At 30.1% G+C, this 14,819-nt stretch overlaps 1 protein-coding gene across 1 annotated transcript; it reads right to left on the bottom strand.

Moving 5' to 3' along the window:
* Positions 1-7,504: 7,504 nt before the first annotated feature.
* On the bottom strand, positions 7,505-11,161 carry LOC111290234 (subtilisin-like protease SBT3.6). Its single transcript, XM_022881568.2, has 10 exons — positions 10,761-11,161; positions 10,573-10,664; positions 10,382-10,479; positions 10,137-10,292; positions 9,388-10,058; positions 9,225-9,316; positions 8,903-9,145; positions 8,697-8,811; positions 8,301-8,493; positions 7,505-8,204 (listed from the first exon to the last, which is right to left on the bottom strand). The coding sequence occupies exons 1-10, from the start codon at positions 10,860-10,862 to the stop codon at positions 7,654-7,656; spliced, it is 2,313 nt and encodes a 770-aa protein (XP_022737303.2). The 5' UTR covers positions 10,863-11,161; the 3' UTR covers positions 7,505-7,653.
* Positions 11,162-14,819: the final 3,658 nt, after the last annotated feature.

Raw genomic sequence — 14,819 nt, 5'->3', positions numbered from 1 at the left:
ACTTAGGCTTTTAAAGAAAATATCATCATAATTTAGCTCTTACAAATTCTTTAAAGATCACAACTTAAGCTCTAATACTACTTTATATCACATCCCAAGATAACAACGCAATAAGGCCATATTACCTTAAAGTAAAATTAAAGCAATACAAAGCTTTTTTTCTTCATCATTTTAAAATTATTCAATAAACTGATGATAAATCTCTATATATCCAAATATAAACTGGTAAAAATACAAAACCATTTCAAGATCTCATTAGCCAATATTGTCTCTAACAACTAAGTAATCTTTTGCCATTTTGATCTTCTAATTTCTCATAAGACTAAGGAAACTTATCATTTACTCATCCATAAAGAGAGAAAAAGAATAATGAGTAAACCATAACTCAGTAAGTATAGGCTCACACACATTACTAGATCAAGTATCGTTTTCATATATACCATATAGATCATTCAAAAACAACCATCAAATCATAATGTCAAAACATTTAAAAGATCATTTTTATGTCAAACATTTTGTAAATTCATAAACCAAAGTCAAAATATATCAATTCATAAATCATTGCAAAATATGTTGCCATTCAAATATTATAATCAAAACAAATCATGGATCAATTTTTAAAAATCATCATCATCATCATCATAAATTATCATTATCATTCATTTATCATTTGTTATTATCATTGCTATAACCCATGACATCGACGGATTGATAATTTTATCCTCATGATCATTGCTAACTCTTATAACCTACTAGCCAAGGCCTTACACTAACTACTATAACCCATTAGCCAGGGTTGTAGAACTAGTTCTGGTATCGATGATCCCACTTTCCAGGGATATAATTTCATAGCTATTATAATATCATTATTTAAGCATAAATCTTTTTTCTTATTTCATTCATAAGCATGATCTATCATTTACATAGCAAAACACCAAAACAATCATATACTTGATCCTATTTTTATATATCAAAAAAAAAGAAATAAAGTATTTACTCATTTAGAAATATATATATATATGTTCAGAAACAAGCAAAGTGTGTGAGATTCTACTTACCCCTTTTTGATTCCACTACTTAGTTTTTCTTTTCAAAATAATTCAGGGCCTATTCAAAGTCATTTCAACATATCATAAATTAATCAACCCTTTTTTAGACCATTTATACTAAAACAACTGAGCTATTCAAAAATTAACTCAACTAACTAATTCTGGCAGCATGTGTTGCTTTTACTAAAACAATCATATCTCAATATATATAACTTGGAATTAAGATCTTTATAGTGCATTAGAAACTAGAGTTGATAAGCTTTCTAACCATAACTCACCTCTTAATTCCTGGTAGATTAATTGTAACAATTTTTGCAATATGTGTAATATACTACTACCAAACAGCGCGTATACCTTCTAATACAAATTACATATTTATTCATAGGAAACTCCAAATTCAGTTTCACTTATTTCATTAGAAAGTAAACTCACGTTGTCAAACATATATAGCTCAATTTGTAATTCATTGTATAAAATTTAAGAAAATTTTTGTAATTCAATCTTAATGTTGTTGCCATGCAGTCTGCACATCCTTAAGTAACAATTAGGTAACTCTTCATAGAAAACTCATAATTGACTTTCGTTTGTTTTGTTAGAAAGTAGATTCAATAAGTTTTCTAACAATATATAATACTTATAGTAATAATCCATCCATTAATACAAAATTCTATTTTGTTATAAATAATAATATCTCATCCAAAAATAAAATTTCTCCTTCAATTTTTAAAAAACTCAAATCCCCACTTTCAACCTTTAAAATTCATTCAATAATTATCATTAAATCTTAATAACATGAAGTAAACCAAGCCTAATAATTTACCTAATTAGATCATGAAGATTAATGAAAGATTTTATAATTTTTCTAGGTTTTTCTCTTGTAAACTTCAACCCTAAATAATAATAATCAACATAATACTTTTCTTAAATAAAAAGGGGCATATACTCACCTTTAAAAGATTATCTCGATTTTAGTCTCCGATTTTAGTTCTCAATTTTAGTCTCCGATTGTAGTTCTCAATTTGAGTTGAGGTATTACATTCTCGCCTTCTTATAAAAAGTTTCATTCTCAAAACTTAAAAAAGATTGGAAGAAAAACTTCATTTTCTTTTCTATTTCACAATAGCTAGGTTTCTCTGATAAAACACTTCAACTATTTTTTTTTAGTAATTAACCTTTTAACTAAATTAATGGACTTAGTAATAGTCTAGACCAATTATCATTTGAGTTGAGGTATTACATTATTCCCTTCTTATAAAAAGTTTCATTCTCAAAACTTGATTTACATCATTATCTTATTATTTCATTTCTAAAACTACTTATCTTGCCATATGATTGATTCATTAAACTTTTACAAAGATAACAAGTTCATCTCAAAACTTGCTCTTTTTCAATCAACCATTCAAATAAAATAGTTTTGATATGTTGAAACTTATATCATCTTTAATTTATAATACTCGTATCCAACCACATAGCTTGGATTAAGAACAAATTCTCTCACCGTAAATTTGTAACACAATATATACAATAAATATCTAAGGTGGTAAAATTCTTTATATTGAACTTCCTTCATTTTACTAAGAACTTCAAATGTCGTTACATAATGTAAACTTAACCTTCCTTACCTTATAACCCTTATAACACCTTTAATGATAACACATTTGACTACAAATGATTAACCACTTCAAACTACAAATCTTATCTTCAAATTCTAGCATAATTCTTTTGCTTACTTTAAACCATTCCTTAATGAACTAAAATTTATCAACCATTTAACCCATAAATTCAAGAAATAAAACTTTTTCTTTCTTTTCCATATCCCAATAAGTTTAAAACTTAGATCTACTTCCATACAAAATCTCAAAATGAATCGTTGAATGTTTGTCTTATTACTATTGTTATAAAAATATTTCTCTGCAAGTCATAACATAAGCATTTCTTAGAAAATATCAATCAATAATAAAGCCTCCTAAAAATAGAAGGAACACAAAATATTCTTATCCAAAATCCATTAATCCTTATTTATTAAGGATTTATTACTTTCTCAACTACAATAGCATAAAAATTTAGAACTTAAATCAAATCAGGCTTGCACTGCAAACTTTGATATTCCCTTCTAATAAAACTCTAAAATATCCAATTAACTTTCATAAAATTGTTTTATAAAAAGAAAAGCATATGTCCACAAATTTTCATGTAATTTACTTCACACTGTGTGTTAATAACCATAACAACCTTAAAATTGAATAACAGTATTAACAAATCCTTCTATTACTAAAAAGATATCATATAGTACTTTAACTTTCTTTTCTTTATTGACAATATGAAATTTTCTGTCAATTGGCTATTATAATATATATCAAATTGATGCAATAAATTATATCCATACATTTTCACTATGTAAATTCAAATACAAGTCTCTAGTTGTCAAAGTTGTCTCCAATTTTGAATATTGTTCTTTCTAATTTAATAGACCAATTATCATATAATAACTGGTTCTCCTCAATTCTCACCAATATCATAATGTCTCAATTTGTTTTATCAAATATATTGCCATCAACTCTGAATCCAAGTCCAAACCTATGTATCATAACTCATAAATAAAATTCTCTTATAGAATTTAAAAAAAAAAAAAGAACTACAAATACTTGAATTCATGCCAAAAGTATAGTTATGAACAATAACTAAAAGCATCACATTATTTCATAAATTTTCTCAAATTTATCTAAAATTGAGTATATACTCAGCATCACTAAGTACACAAAATGATCACTAATTATTAAGACATGATCATAAAATAAACAATCTTTCGCACTTATAAGATTTCAAACAATCATTCTTAACCAAAACATATATATTTTTTCATAAATCGATTACTCCTTCAAACCAACTTCCTTACTAAATCAACTAGCTAATCACAACTTTAATTTTAATTCACAAATTTAATTTCTTACTAAGTACACAACCTTGTACCACAATAGGTAATGTTTTCCATAAATATAAAATTTAAGTCATGGGATCAAATCTTAAATATTTTCTCAATAAAAATGCAAAACCAAATCAAGTGAATATCTTCCTTTACGTATATAAAACTATGTATCACAATTATAATATTTTAAACTAAATCCATTAAGACAAATTCTTAAATATTATAACCCATAAATAATTACCTCAAAATTTCAAAATCTCGTTTCACTCCAACTCCAATATTTTATACTTTTAACTCTAACAATGTACATTTCTATTCCAATCTTAATCGATGATTAAAGATTCACTTAATATATATCAAATAACTTCAAAACCTCATGAAATCGACCGTTAATCTTTTCTCAAATCCATAGGATTTTTAATGATCAAATCGTTTTCTCAAATAATCTTTTAGCTCATAAGATATGTCTCGTTAGAAGCCTCACCTAAAATCTCTTAAACTTATAACATTACATCATGTTAGAGAAATTAGACTTTCTTTTAACTACAAGATCCAAAAAGTAATATATAAATATCAACCAAAGTAATTACATCAAGAATTCATTAAATCATTAATTCCTTAAAACTTTAACTTCTCCAAAATTCATCAAATCATTTACTTATACTCACCTCTATAGTCTATGGATCAAACTTATGTCTGTAGAAAATCATCACATTATCTAGAAATCATCATTTAAGTTCTTAAAAATCTCCATATAGTATATGGATCATAACCATGCTTGTAAAATATTTGTTTCAACAAAAAGATCATAAGCTACGTTCTTAGAAAATCACCGTTAATTTAATTATCATAATTTAATCTCTTACAAAATCTCCAAAAATCAAAACTTAAGTTCTTAAAAAATCTCCAAACTCATAATATAAGCTTTTAAACATCCCACATAGTTTAAAAATCATAAGCTAAACTCTTGGAAAATCTCCAAGAATCATAGTTTAGGCTTTTAAAGAAAATTTCATCATAATCTAACTCTTAAAAATTCTTCAAAGATCGCAACTTAAGCTCTGATACCACTTTATATCTTGCTCTGAGATGAAAATACAATACGACCATATTATTTTAAATTAAAATCTCAAAGTAAGACGAAGCCTTCCTTCTTCATCATTCTAAAATTATTTAATAAACTAATGATAAATCTCTATATATCTAAATACAAACTAATAAAAATACAAATCGTTTCTTAGATCTTATTAGCCAACATTGTCTTTGACGATTAAGTAATCTTTTGCCATTTTGATCTTCTAACTTCTCATAAGACTAAGAAAACTTATCACTTACTCATCTATAAAGAAAAAGAAAAAGAGGAATGAGCAAATCATAATTCAGTAAGTATAAGCTCACACATTTTAGTGAATCAAGTATCGTTTTCATATATACCATATAGATCATTCAAAAACAACCATCAAATCATAATGTCAAAACATTTTAAAGATCATTATTATGTCAAATATTTCGTAAATTCATAAACCAATGTCAAAACATGTTAATTCATAAATCATTGCAACATATGTTGTCATTCAAATATCATAATCAAAATAAATCATGGATTAATTTTTAAAAATCATCATAAATCATCATCATCATCATAAATCATCGTTATCATTTGTTTATCGTTAGTTATGGTCACTAATATAACCCGTAACATTGGCCATATCAATAATTTCATTCTCATAATCATTGCTAATAATTATACCCTGTTAGCCAATGTGTGAGATTCTAATTACCTCCTTTCAATTTTACCACTTGGTTTTTTTTCCAAAATAATTCATGGCCTATTCAAAGTCATTTCAACATATCAAAATTAATCAACCCTATTTTAGACCATTTATACTAAAAACAACTAAGTTATTCAAAAATTAATTCAACTAACTAATTCTGGCTGCTTGCATTACTTTCACTAAAATAACCATATCTCAATATATACGACTCAGAATTAAGATTTTTATAGAGTGTTAGAAACTAGACTTGATAAGCTTTATAACCATATATGGCTATCCTCTTAATTTTGTGTAGATTAAGCGTAATAATTTTTGCAATCCACATCATATGCTACTGCCAAACAACATATATACCTTCTAATAAAAATTACATATTTATTCATAGTAAACTCCAAATTCAATTTTGCTTGTTTAGTTGGAAAGGAGACTCAATAACATTTTAAACATGTATGGCTCAATTAGTAATTCATTGTATAAAATTTAAGAAACTTTTCATAATTCAACCCTGATATTGCTGTCATATAGTCTGCATATCCTTAAGTAATAATTAGGCAACTCTTCATAGAAAACTCGGAATCGACTTCCATTTATTTCGTTGGAAAGTAGATTCAATAAGTTTTCCAACAATAGATAATACTTATAGTAATAATCTATCCATTAATACAGAATTTCATTTTAATTAATTGCTGTAGATAATAATATATCATCCAAAAACAGAATTTTTCCTTCAATTTTTAAAAAACTAAAATCCTGACTTTCAACATTTAAAATCCATTCAATAATCATCATTAAATCTTAATAACATGAAGTAAACAAAACCTAATAATTTACCTAAATAGATCATGAAGATTAATGAAAGATTTCATAATTTTTTTAGGTTTTTCTCTTATAAACTTCAACCCCAAATAATAATAATCAACATAATACTTTTCTTAAATAAAAAGAGATCATATATTCACTTTTAGGATATTAACTCGACTATAGTCTCCGATTTTGAATTCTCAATTTGATTTTTCATCCTCTCTAACCTTAAGAAAGATGGAAAAAAGAACTCCATTTTTTGTTTTTTGACAATAACTAGATTTTATCTAGTAAAACACCTCAATCACTTTTTCTTTAATAATTAATCTCTTAATTAAATTAATGAATTTTGGTAATAGTCTAACTTAAATTAATGAGTTTTGGTAATAGTCTAATCCAATTATCATTTGGACTGAGATATTATATTTTGTTTTTCTGATTATTAATCCAATTTTAACTTTTTTATATATTATAATTTTTATTTTAATATGTAAACAAATGTTATTAATTTTTGACCCATTCTTATCATGCATTACAATACAATTTCTTAGTTTTTTTAATTGAAAACCAACCCCCGCAGCCAAGCGCGGGTCAGCTACTAGTAGTTTTTAGTATTGCAAATGTCTTCTGGATGTACAACCCCATCTACCTGAAAATTTTCAGAATTAAGACAAAAATATTTATTCAATCAGCTTGATGTTAGCTTGATGGAAGATTATTCAAGATAGTTTAACTACAATTGGGATTGAAATTTTCTAGGAGCCTAATCTGTTTGCCAATTGAATGCTGTGTTCCACCACAAGAAGCTCCTTTCGTAAAACTGAGGCTGATTTGATCCATTTTTATTTTTAATAGCAACAGTTTTTTTATATTTGATTTTATCAAGATTTACACTCTAATAATTATAATTAATAATCTAACATTTTATCAATAAATTATTCAACCATCGGCTTAATAACAACAACAACCTCAAATTTTAAATTTTGATAAATTTTGATTGGTAAAATTAAAAATTCAATATTGGCTAAAACACGCGACCGTTGGCTTATCAGCAACAGTTTGACTGAATGCTAATCTTACAATCTTAGACATCTTCGCATGTCTAAAACGGAATAGCGCGTACTGATATAGGAATCCGGACAATATGCTTGCCATCTGTCCATATCAGGCTCCCGAATCCATGATCTCCATATACTTTCTGAGTCGAGAAAAAGGTGACTTTAAAGGGTAGAATTTGGGTGGTTTTGTTGAAGCTTAATATTTGGGGCTTTACTTTCAGCTTTATGCCTTCTGGAGCTTGCACCGTCGCTTTATACACTGAAGCAACGGGTCCGACATTCGTTACCTTTCTGAACACTGTTACTTTCCTTTTGAGGTATGGAATAGTGATGGATGGAAGGTTGAGGTTCAACTCATTTTGTCTGCTTTTTGTGCAATTGATTTTGGTGTGGGTTAAACTGCTGACGGACCTGCTGCTGAAGCCAGTGCCGCAAAGGAACTGGACATAATCCTCTATTCCAGCGTCATATATGAGCCCTGGATCAACTGCCTTGTTCGGATTCACAAGTCCTGCGCCCATGTCAAATGGGTCTGCTGCCTTACGAGTTGAGCCCTCCTCAGCTATATTTGAACCATCTGTTCCTGTTTGGGAAGCTGTAGTTTTGCACTAATGGTCACATTTTTGGGTTTAAAAGATTAAGGTCTTTAAAATAAATGAAAATGTAAAGATGGGAAGCAGAATTGATTCACCCGTGGTGACTAGAGCTGATTTTATGGCGGCAGGAGACCAATTCTTATGTACAGTTTTGATTAGAGCTGCTATGCCTGCAACATGGGGGCAAGACATTGAAGTTCCTGATAGGAATGCATATCCAATGCCTTTTTCTGTGCCAACTGGTATATATGCAGCTAGGATGTCCACACCTGGTGCAGCTATGTCAGGCTATACCATGATTGACCAAGAAAAACACATTGTCAGGAGATAAAACTAAAATCTTACTACAATTAAAGAAGAATGAGGGAAGGAAGCACAAGGTCACAAAAGAATTCTTGAATTCAGTTATGATTAAAAAAATGGGTTAAGAAATTATCTCACTTTATTTTCCCTAGAAATAATAATAGGAATTTATAGCTTGTTACATTTACCTTCAGCACTGCTGGGGATATTGAACTAGGTCCTCTGGCTGAGAAATCTGCAACTCTAGGAGATACAAATTTCCCTATAACTGTCTTTGGAATACTCAGCTTGGCAATTGGAGACCTTAACAAGGAGAAGGAAAATGATAAACAACTATAAGTCTTAAAAAAATACCATATCTTTTTGATTCTTCACCTTCTTAAATTGCCCATACCTTGCTTTTCTAATGTAGGAAAGTATCTGTGTCCCTACTTCATAATCTACTTTGATGCATGGTATATAACGGCATGAGTCAAGTCCATCACTCCTATACTGGGCAAAAATAAGTCCAATCCCTCCTGCTTCCAGCACAGAAATTGCAGCAGTAAATATATTCTGTGTACTTGATTGTGAAAAACAAAGTATGATCTTCCCTGCTGCTAATGTTGCATTGAGACTTCCTCGCTCGCATCCTAGGCTGGAAGAAGTAAATGTATCACACAGGATGTAGGAAAAGAATAAAAACTCTTTCAACAACATCAAAAGAGAGGCCTGACGCTGAATCATCACTGGAGTTTAAGGCAATGCGATCAGAGAATGTAATGCTAGTGAATCCATGGTTATGTATTCCAATGTCAACAGATTGCCCCTGCAAGACAGAGGGTTATAACAATAAGAGGATTGCATTGTTTGATTAATCTAGAGGTAATGACCATTTACCCAGAGAGTGTGGTTATTTCCAAGTGTAATGGCCGTTGGGAAGGCCCTGTCTATAGTGGTAGCGGCGACAGTGATAATCCAGGGAGCAGTGTTTTCAACTGTCATTGCAGTAGGACCATCGTTCCCCCCTGAGCAAACTACGGTAATGGCCTTTGCAGTTGCATGGAAGGAACCGATTGCAATTGAATTACGTTGATCCGCATAGGAAAACAAAGGTATAGAATTGCCAATGGACACGGATAGGATATCTACTCCATCTTGTATCGCTTTGTCAAATGCTTTCAGAAGATCAGCATCAGTACACCCTCCAGGTCCAAATGACCAACAAACCTTGTAAACTGCCAAGTGAGCTCGAGGAGCTCCTCCCTTAGCCAAACCCGTAGCTAGTCCTTCATAATTTGCGTTTTCTACAAAATTACCAGCTGCTGTGGAAGCTGTATGAGTGCCATGCCCAGAGCTATCTCTTGCTGATAGAATATCCTCTCCACTACTTATATTTATGGGCGTTTGGTTTTGATCCAAGACGCCTTTGATGAACCAGCGAGCTCCAATAAGTTTCTTGTTACAATTTGAGGAGTTGAACAGCTGTCCCTCTTGGCATATTCCTTTCCAACGAGATGGAATTGGACTCATGCCCCTATCATTGAAACTCTCAGATTCTGGCCACACTCCTGCAATCATTGTTTCCAAAATTATCCGAGTTTAGCAGCCTGTTTTTTAAAGCTACTATCAATGCAGAGATTTATTACCTGAGTCTATTACACCAATGATTATTCCTTCACCCATGTTGCTTTTAGTTAAAAGATTTTCTGGAGAATGACCATTTAGCCCCATGAATTCCCAGCTTCGGGTTGTATGAAGCTTGTGAATGCGATTAGGAATCACTTGGACAACACCAGGAAATGCTGCAATTTGTAAGTGTAACTTTTTTAAGTTTTAGCTGCTAAAAGAAAACAAAGCAACCAATACAAACTGCTGCAGGAAATTAAAACACCTGCAATTTCCTCTGCCTGAGATTCTGTCAACCTTGCAGCAAACCCAGAAAAGCCATGTTTATAGCTGTAAAGCATTGAATTTTTTGCTGCTTCCTTGCTGTGATACAAAGATAATAGTCTTGATTTATCCAAAACAAAAAGGAGCAAAGCGTATTTTACTTTTTGTTAAAATTTGGAGTAATTATAATACCTTCCAAGCAAGTTGGACAGCATTTTGTAGTGAGACATTTTGGTTATTGTTGGATCTTCATGCTTTTTCTCACCCATGTACACAATATGCACCTGTGATATTTGCATTCATGTGCACCAGAACAAAATTAAGAAAAAAAATAAAGGCTACCTCTTACGTGAATTTTGAAGTTGTGTGCATATACTTACATTACTTTTGGCAGCCCCGATAAACGTTGGAAAAAATTGAAGATGAGATTGAATTGAAACAAGAGTAAGAACGGCGAGCAAGTTCAATTTGGTATCCATCATCCAATCTTACAAAAAGATGGGAAGAGTTTTCAGTTCCTTTGGGATTTTCAATTATTACAACGTAAATTTATTTGTAAGATTTAAGGTTGACAAGCTAGCCATCACTGTATCCTTGAGCGAAGCTTCATCAACACAAAGGGGAAGTTTGGAACATACTTTTTAGACCACGCCTACAATCCTTAAGCTTAATCAATAGAAAAAACAAGAATACATATAAGATCGTGGGCAATGCTAGCTTAGATTGGAAAGGATGCTTGAGCAAGATTTCACAGTCTAGATTATAAGGAACTTGGAATCATGAATAGCATGTGAAACATAACTTATTTTTATTCACTTTGCTGTAATGTGAGACATTATAATTTTTATGTAGAAAGCTTTCCTGAAAGGTTGAAATGATTCCTTCATCTACTTTTTCCTATATCTTTTCCTTTTAGTCAAGATTGCTGGGACAGTTGGCCAGAAATGCTTTCAATTATACTATATTATTTGCAGAATAATCTTATAGATATATTTTTAAAAAATTAAATGACTATTTTATCTTCATCCGCACTTAAACGGTTGATGCACGCAAAGGGCAATAACTTTGATTATAAAATTATAGGCTTCTGAAATCTGTCTAATTAATGTTTGTGCTACTGCTATAGTCTGATCGGTAGTCTTCCAATGAATGGTTGACGAATGATGGAAATTTGGACTCTCCTTATTGATGTAGACCCTATATATCGACATTCATTTTAGCACCTCTCTATTCAGAGATCAATGGTGAGATTCCAATCCCATAATTTCCAAAGTGGTGCTTTTGCTTTTGCTATCTTTTTTCTTACTTTTCTCTGGTGTTTACTATGTTTAAAGGAAAAAGGAAAAAGGCATCACTTTGATGGAAAGGTACTATTGCGCATGAGAAACACATGACGGTAAAAGCCGTTAAAAAGGGATGACAAACAGGAGCTATGATTGGGGGGTGAGGAAAGTTGGAGAGATAGCACCATGTCCAATTATTAATCAAATGAGATGCTGATACTGATTAGAGTAATCAATCACGTTGATTAATCAAAGTTGAAGCGTTTGTAAAGGGCTAGAGCTTCTTCCTGTTGCTATATTCTATTTCTATTGGGTCCAACTCCAAGACAACTGAACATGAAGTGAAGGCTGACAAGGGCAAGTTGTCGTTGCTCAAGCTGAAGTGCGCCTAAATCAGAGTGACGCAGAAATGGTGTTGCACATCAATTAATGAAGGACCAAGCGAAGGTGCAACTAATTCAACTTTTGATTGCCATTTGCGTTTGAAGTGGGTCCATTATAGAGAAATAGATAGGGACGAATTCTTTCCTTAATTTCATGCATATTGCAAAAAAAAATGTTTCATTAGAATAAATGGGTAATTTACTATCATGTAAAAGCCATAAATGACAGCATTTTTGTGATACTTGTAAAGAAAAAAAATTTATTTTAAGTATTTTTTTAAGTGAAGGGATTCTTTAATAAAGAATAAAAATATATATGATCTATTGATAAATAACTTAATTTTTTTTAATAGGGTTAACTTATTATATTGATTTTGGTTGACAACTAATTAAGACAAAAAAAAAGGCTTATTTCTCCTCTATTTCTTATACATAAAAGTCAAATCGAAAGATTCTAAGCCGAGAGTAACAACAAAATCTGTAAGAAAAATTATTTATCAGAGGTGAGTAAATAATTTTTTTTAATCTCAGAGTGTTGATTATTAAGTCTTGAGGTGTAATTTGTAATGGAGAAACCTTAAAATTTTAGGGTTTCCATTATCCCTCTTCAAGATTAGTTTAGGCAAATAATTTAGATTTTAATTCAGTGTTAAAAAAGTTTGGTAATGTGATTTTATTGCTGTAAAAATAAAAAACAGAAATTTGATGGGAATAGAAAGGAAAATTTTTGTTTCATACAAATCCTGATATAAACTATAGTGTTTGTAGTGATAGATTAAGGTAATATTTTGTATTAAAGGATTAAATACTGCCATGATTATTATATATCATTGGAAAGCTTGCTGAATTTACTTTTCAATTAAATAAACAGAAGTCAATTCTGAGTTTTCTATGAAGAGTAGTTTAATATTTACTTAAAGATGTGCAAGCTACAAAGTAGTAGCAATAGGGAGGAATTACGAAATTCATCTTAATTTTTATACAGAGATTTACAAATCAATCCATATATGTTTGAAAAGCTTATTGAGTCTACTTTCCAAAGAAATAAGCGGAATTAAATTTGGGGTTTCCTATGAATAAATACATAATTTTTATTAGAAGGTATATAGGTTATCTAGCAATAGCTTTTGATGTGGATTTCAAAAATTATTATAATTAATCCATAAGGAATCATGAGATAAACCATATATGGTTAGAAAGTTTATCAAATCTAATTTCTAACGCATTAAAAAGATATTAATTTCGAGTTGGATATCTTGAGATATGGTTATTTTAGTAAAATGAGCTCAAGCTATTATTATTAATTAATTGAGTTAACCCTTGTTTAACTTAATTATTTTTTGTATAATTGGTCTAAAAAATGAGTTGATTAATTACTGTTATGTTGAAATGATCTTGAATAGGCCATTAACTATTTTGGGAGAAAAACTAAATGGTGGAGTCGAAAGGAGGTGAGTAGAATCTCACACACTTTGCTTGTTTTCGAATCTATGTATATATGTATATTTCTAAATGAATGAATATTTTATTTCATCATTTTCGATATATGAAAATAGGCGTTTCTCTATATAAACGATGGATCATGCTTATGAATGAAATGAAAAAATAATTTATATTTAAAGAATGATTTTATGATAGCTACGTTTTTATATCTCTAGAAAGAGGAATCATTGACATCAGAACTAGTTCTACCGTCTTGGCTAATAGGTAATAGTAGTTAGCTAGACATGATCATATAGCTCTGCTAACGGGTTATAGTAATTAGCATAAGGCCCTGACTAGCGGGCTATAATAGTTAGCAATGATCATGAGGTTGATATTATCTATACAGCCAATATCATGGGTTATAGCATTAATCATAGTTAATGATAAATGAATGATAATAATGATTTATGATGTTTTTTTACAAAGTGATCCATGATTTGGTAACATGTTTGATATTGATTTATGATCTACAAATGCTTGACAGAATGTTGATTTTTGAATTATTTTTGACATTATGAGTTGATGAATGTTTTTGGAATGATCTATATAGTATATATGAAAACGATATTTGATCCAATAAGATGTGTGAGCCTATACTTATTGAGCTGTGGTTTGCTCATTCCCTATTTTCTTTTCTTTTATAGATAATATAAATGATAAGTATGATTAGTCTTGTGAGAAGTTAGAAGAATCTGAGCATTTGAAAACTATTTAAAGAATATGATTTTATGAAATATTGTTCCTTTTAGTTATAATACTTGACACTGAATTTTTGGAGACTTGTTATTTAGTTATTTTACAAATATTAAAATTTATTGAGAACCTTATTTTATTCGAGGATTTTTCAATGATTATAGATTAAGCTTTGTATTGCTTTAAAATTTTACTTCAAAATAATATAACCGTGTTATATCTGGATCTCGGGACGTGATAATTTTATCCTAGTACACCTTTAATTAATGAGCAAGTGCGACTAAATTCAACCTTTTAGTGTCATTGCATTTGAATTTTGTCCATTATAAAGAAACACGGATGAATCTTTCCTTCCTTGGATATTGCAAATGGGTGATTTACGACCCCACTTTCTCGTGAAAGAGCAATTGTCTTCTTATTCCAATCTGAAGAATGGAGCCAATCTCAGGCTCAAGAGGGTAAAATCATGCAGCACCAGATAGCGATCCAACTTGTATCTCTCAAAGCAATAAGAAGATCGTTTATTGTATCCACAAATCTATAAACATCAAATATTCCTTACAATCCACTGTTCACTAGTTTACATTTTCGCACC

This window comes from Durio zibethinus, chromosome 11 (genome assembly GCF_047325235.1).
Source record: "Durio zibethinus cultivar Kanyao isolate XHJ-2024 chromosome 11, ASM4732523v1, whole genome shotgun sequence".
Classification (NCBI taxonomy): domain Eukaryota; kingdom Viridiplantae; phylum Streptophyta; class Magnoliopsida; order Malvales; family Malvaceae; genus Durio; species Durio zibethinus.
Note: the sequence above shows the minus strand (reverse complement) of the source record. Positions and strands in the feature narration are given on the sequence as shown.

Bases quoted from the DNA above. Each gene is read 5' to 3' on its own strand.
- LOC111290234 (XM_022881568.2), bottom strand. From the start codon at position 10,862: ATGATGGATACCAAATTGAACTTGCTCGCCGTTCTTACTCTTGTTTCA. The intron at 9,317-9,387 runs GTAAATGGTCAT...TCTGTCTTGCAG, and splicing joins GAAATAACCACACTCTCTGG to GGGCAATCTGTTGACATTGG. The intron at 8,494-8,696 runs GTAAATGTAACA...ATCATGGTATAG, and splicing joins TATCCCCAGCAGTGCTGAAG to CCTGACATAGCTGCACCAGG.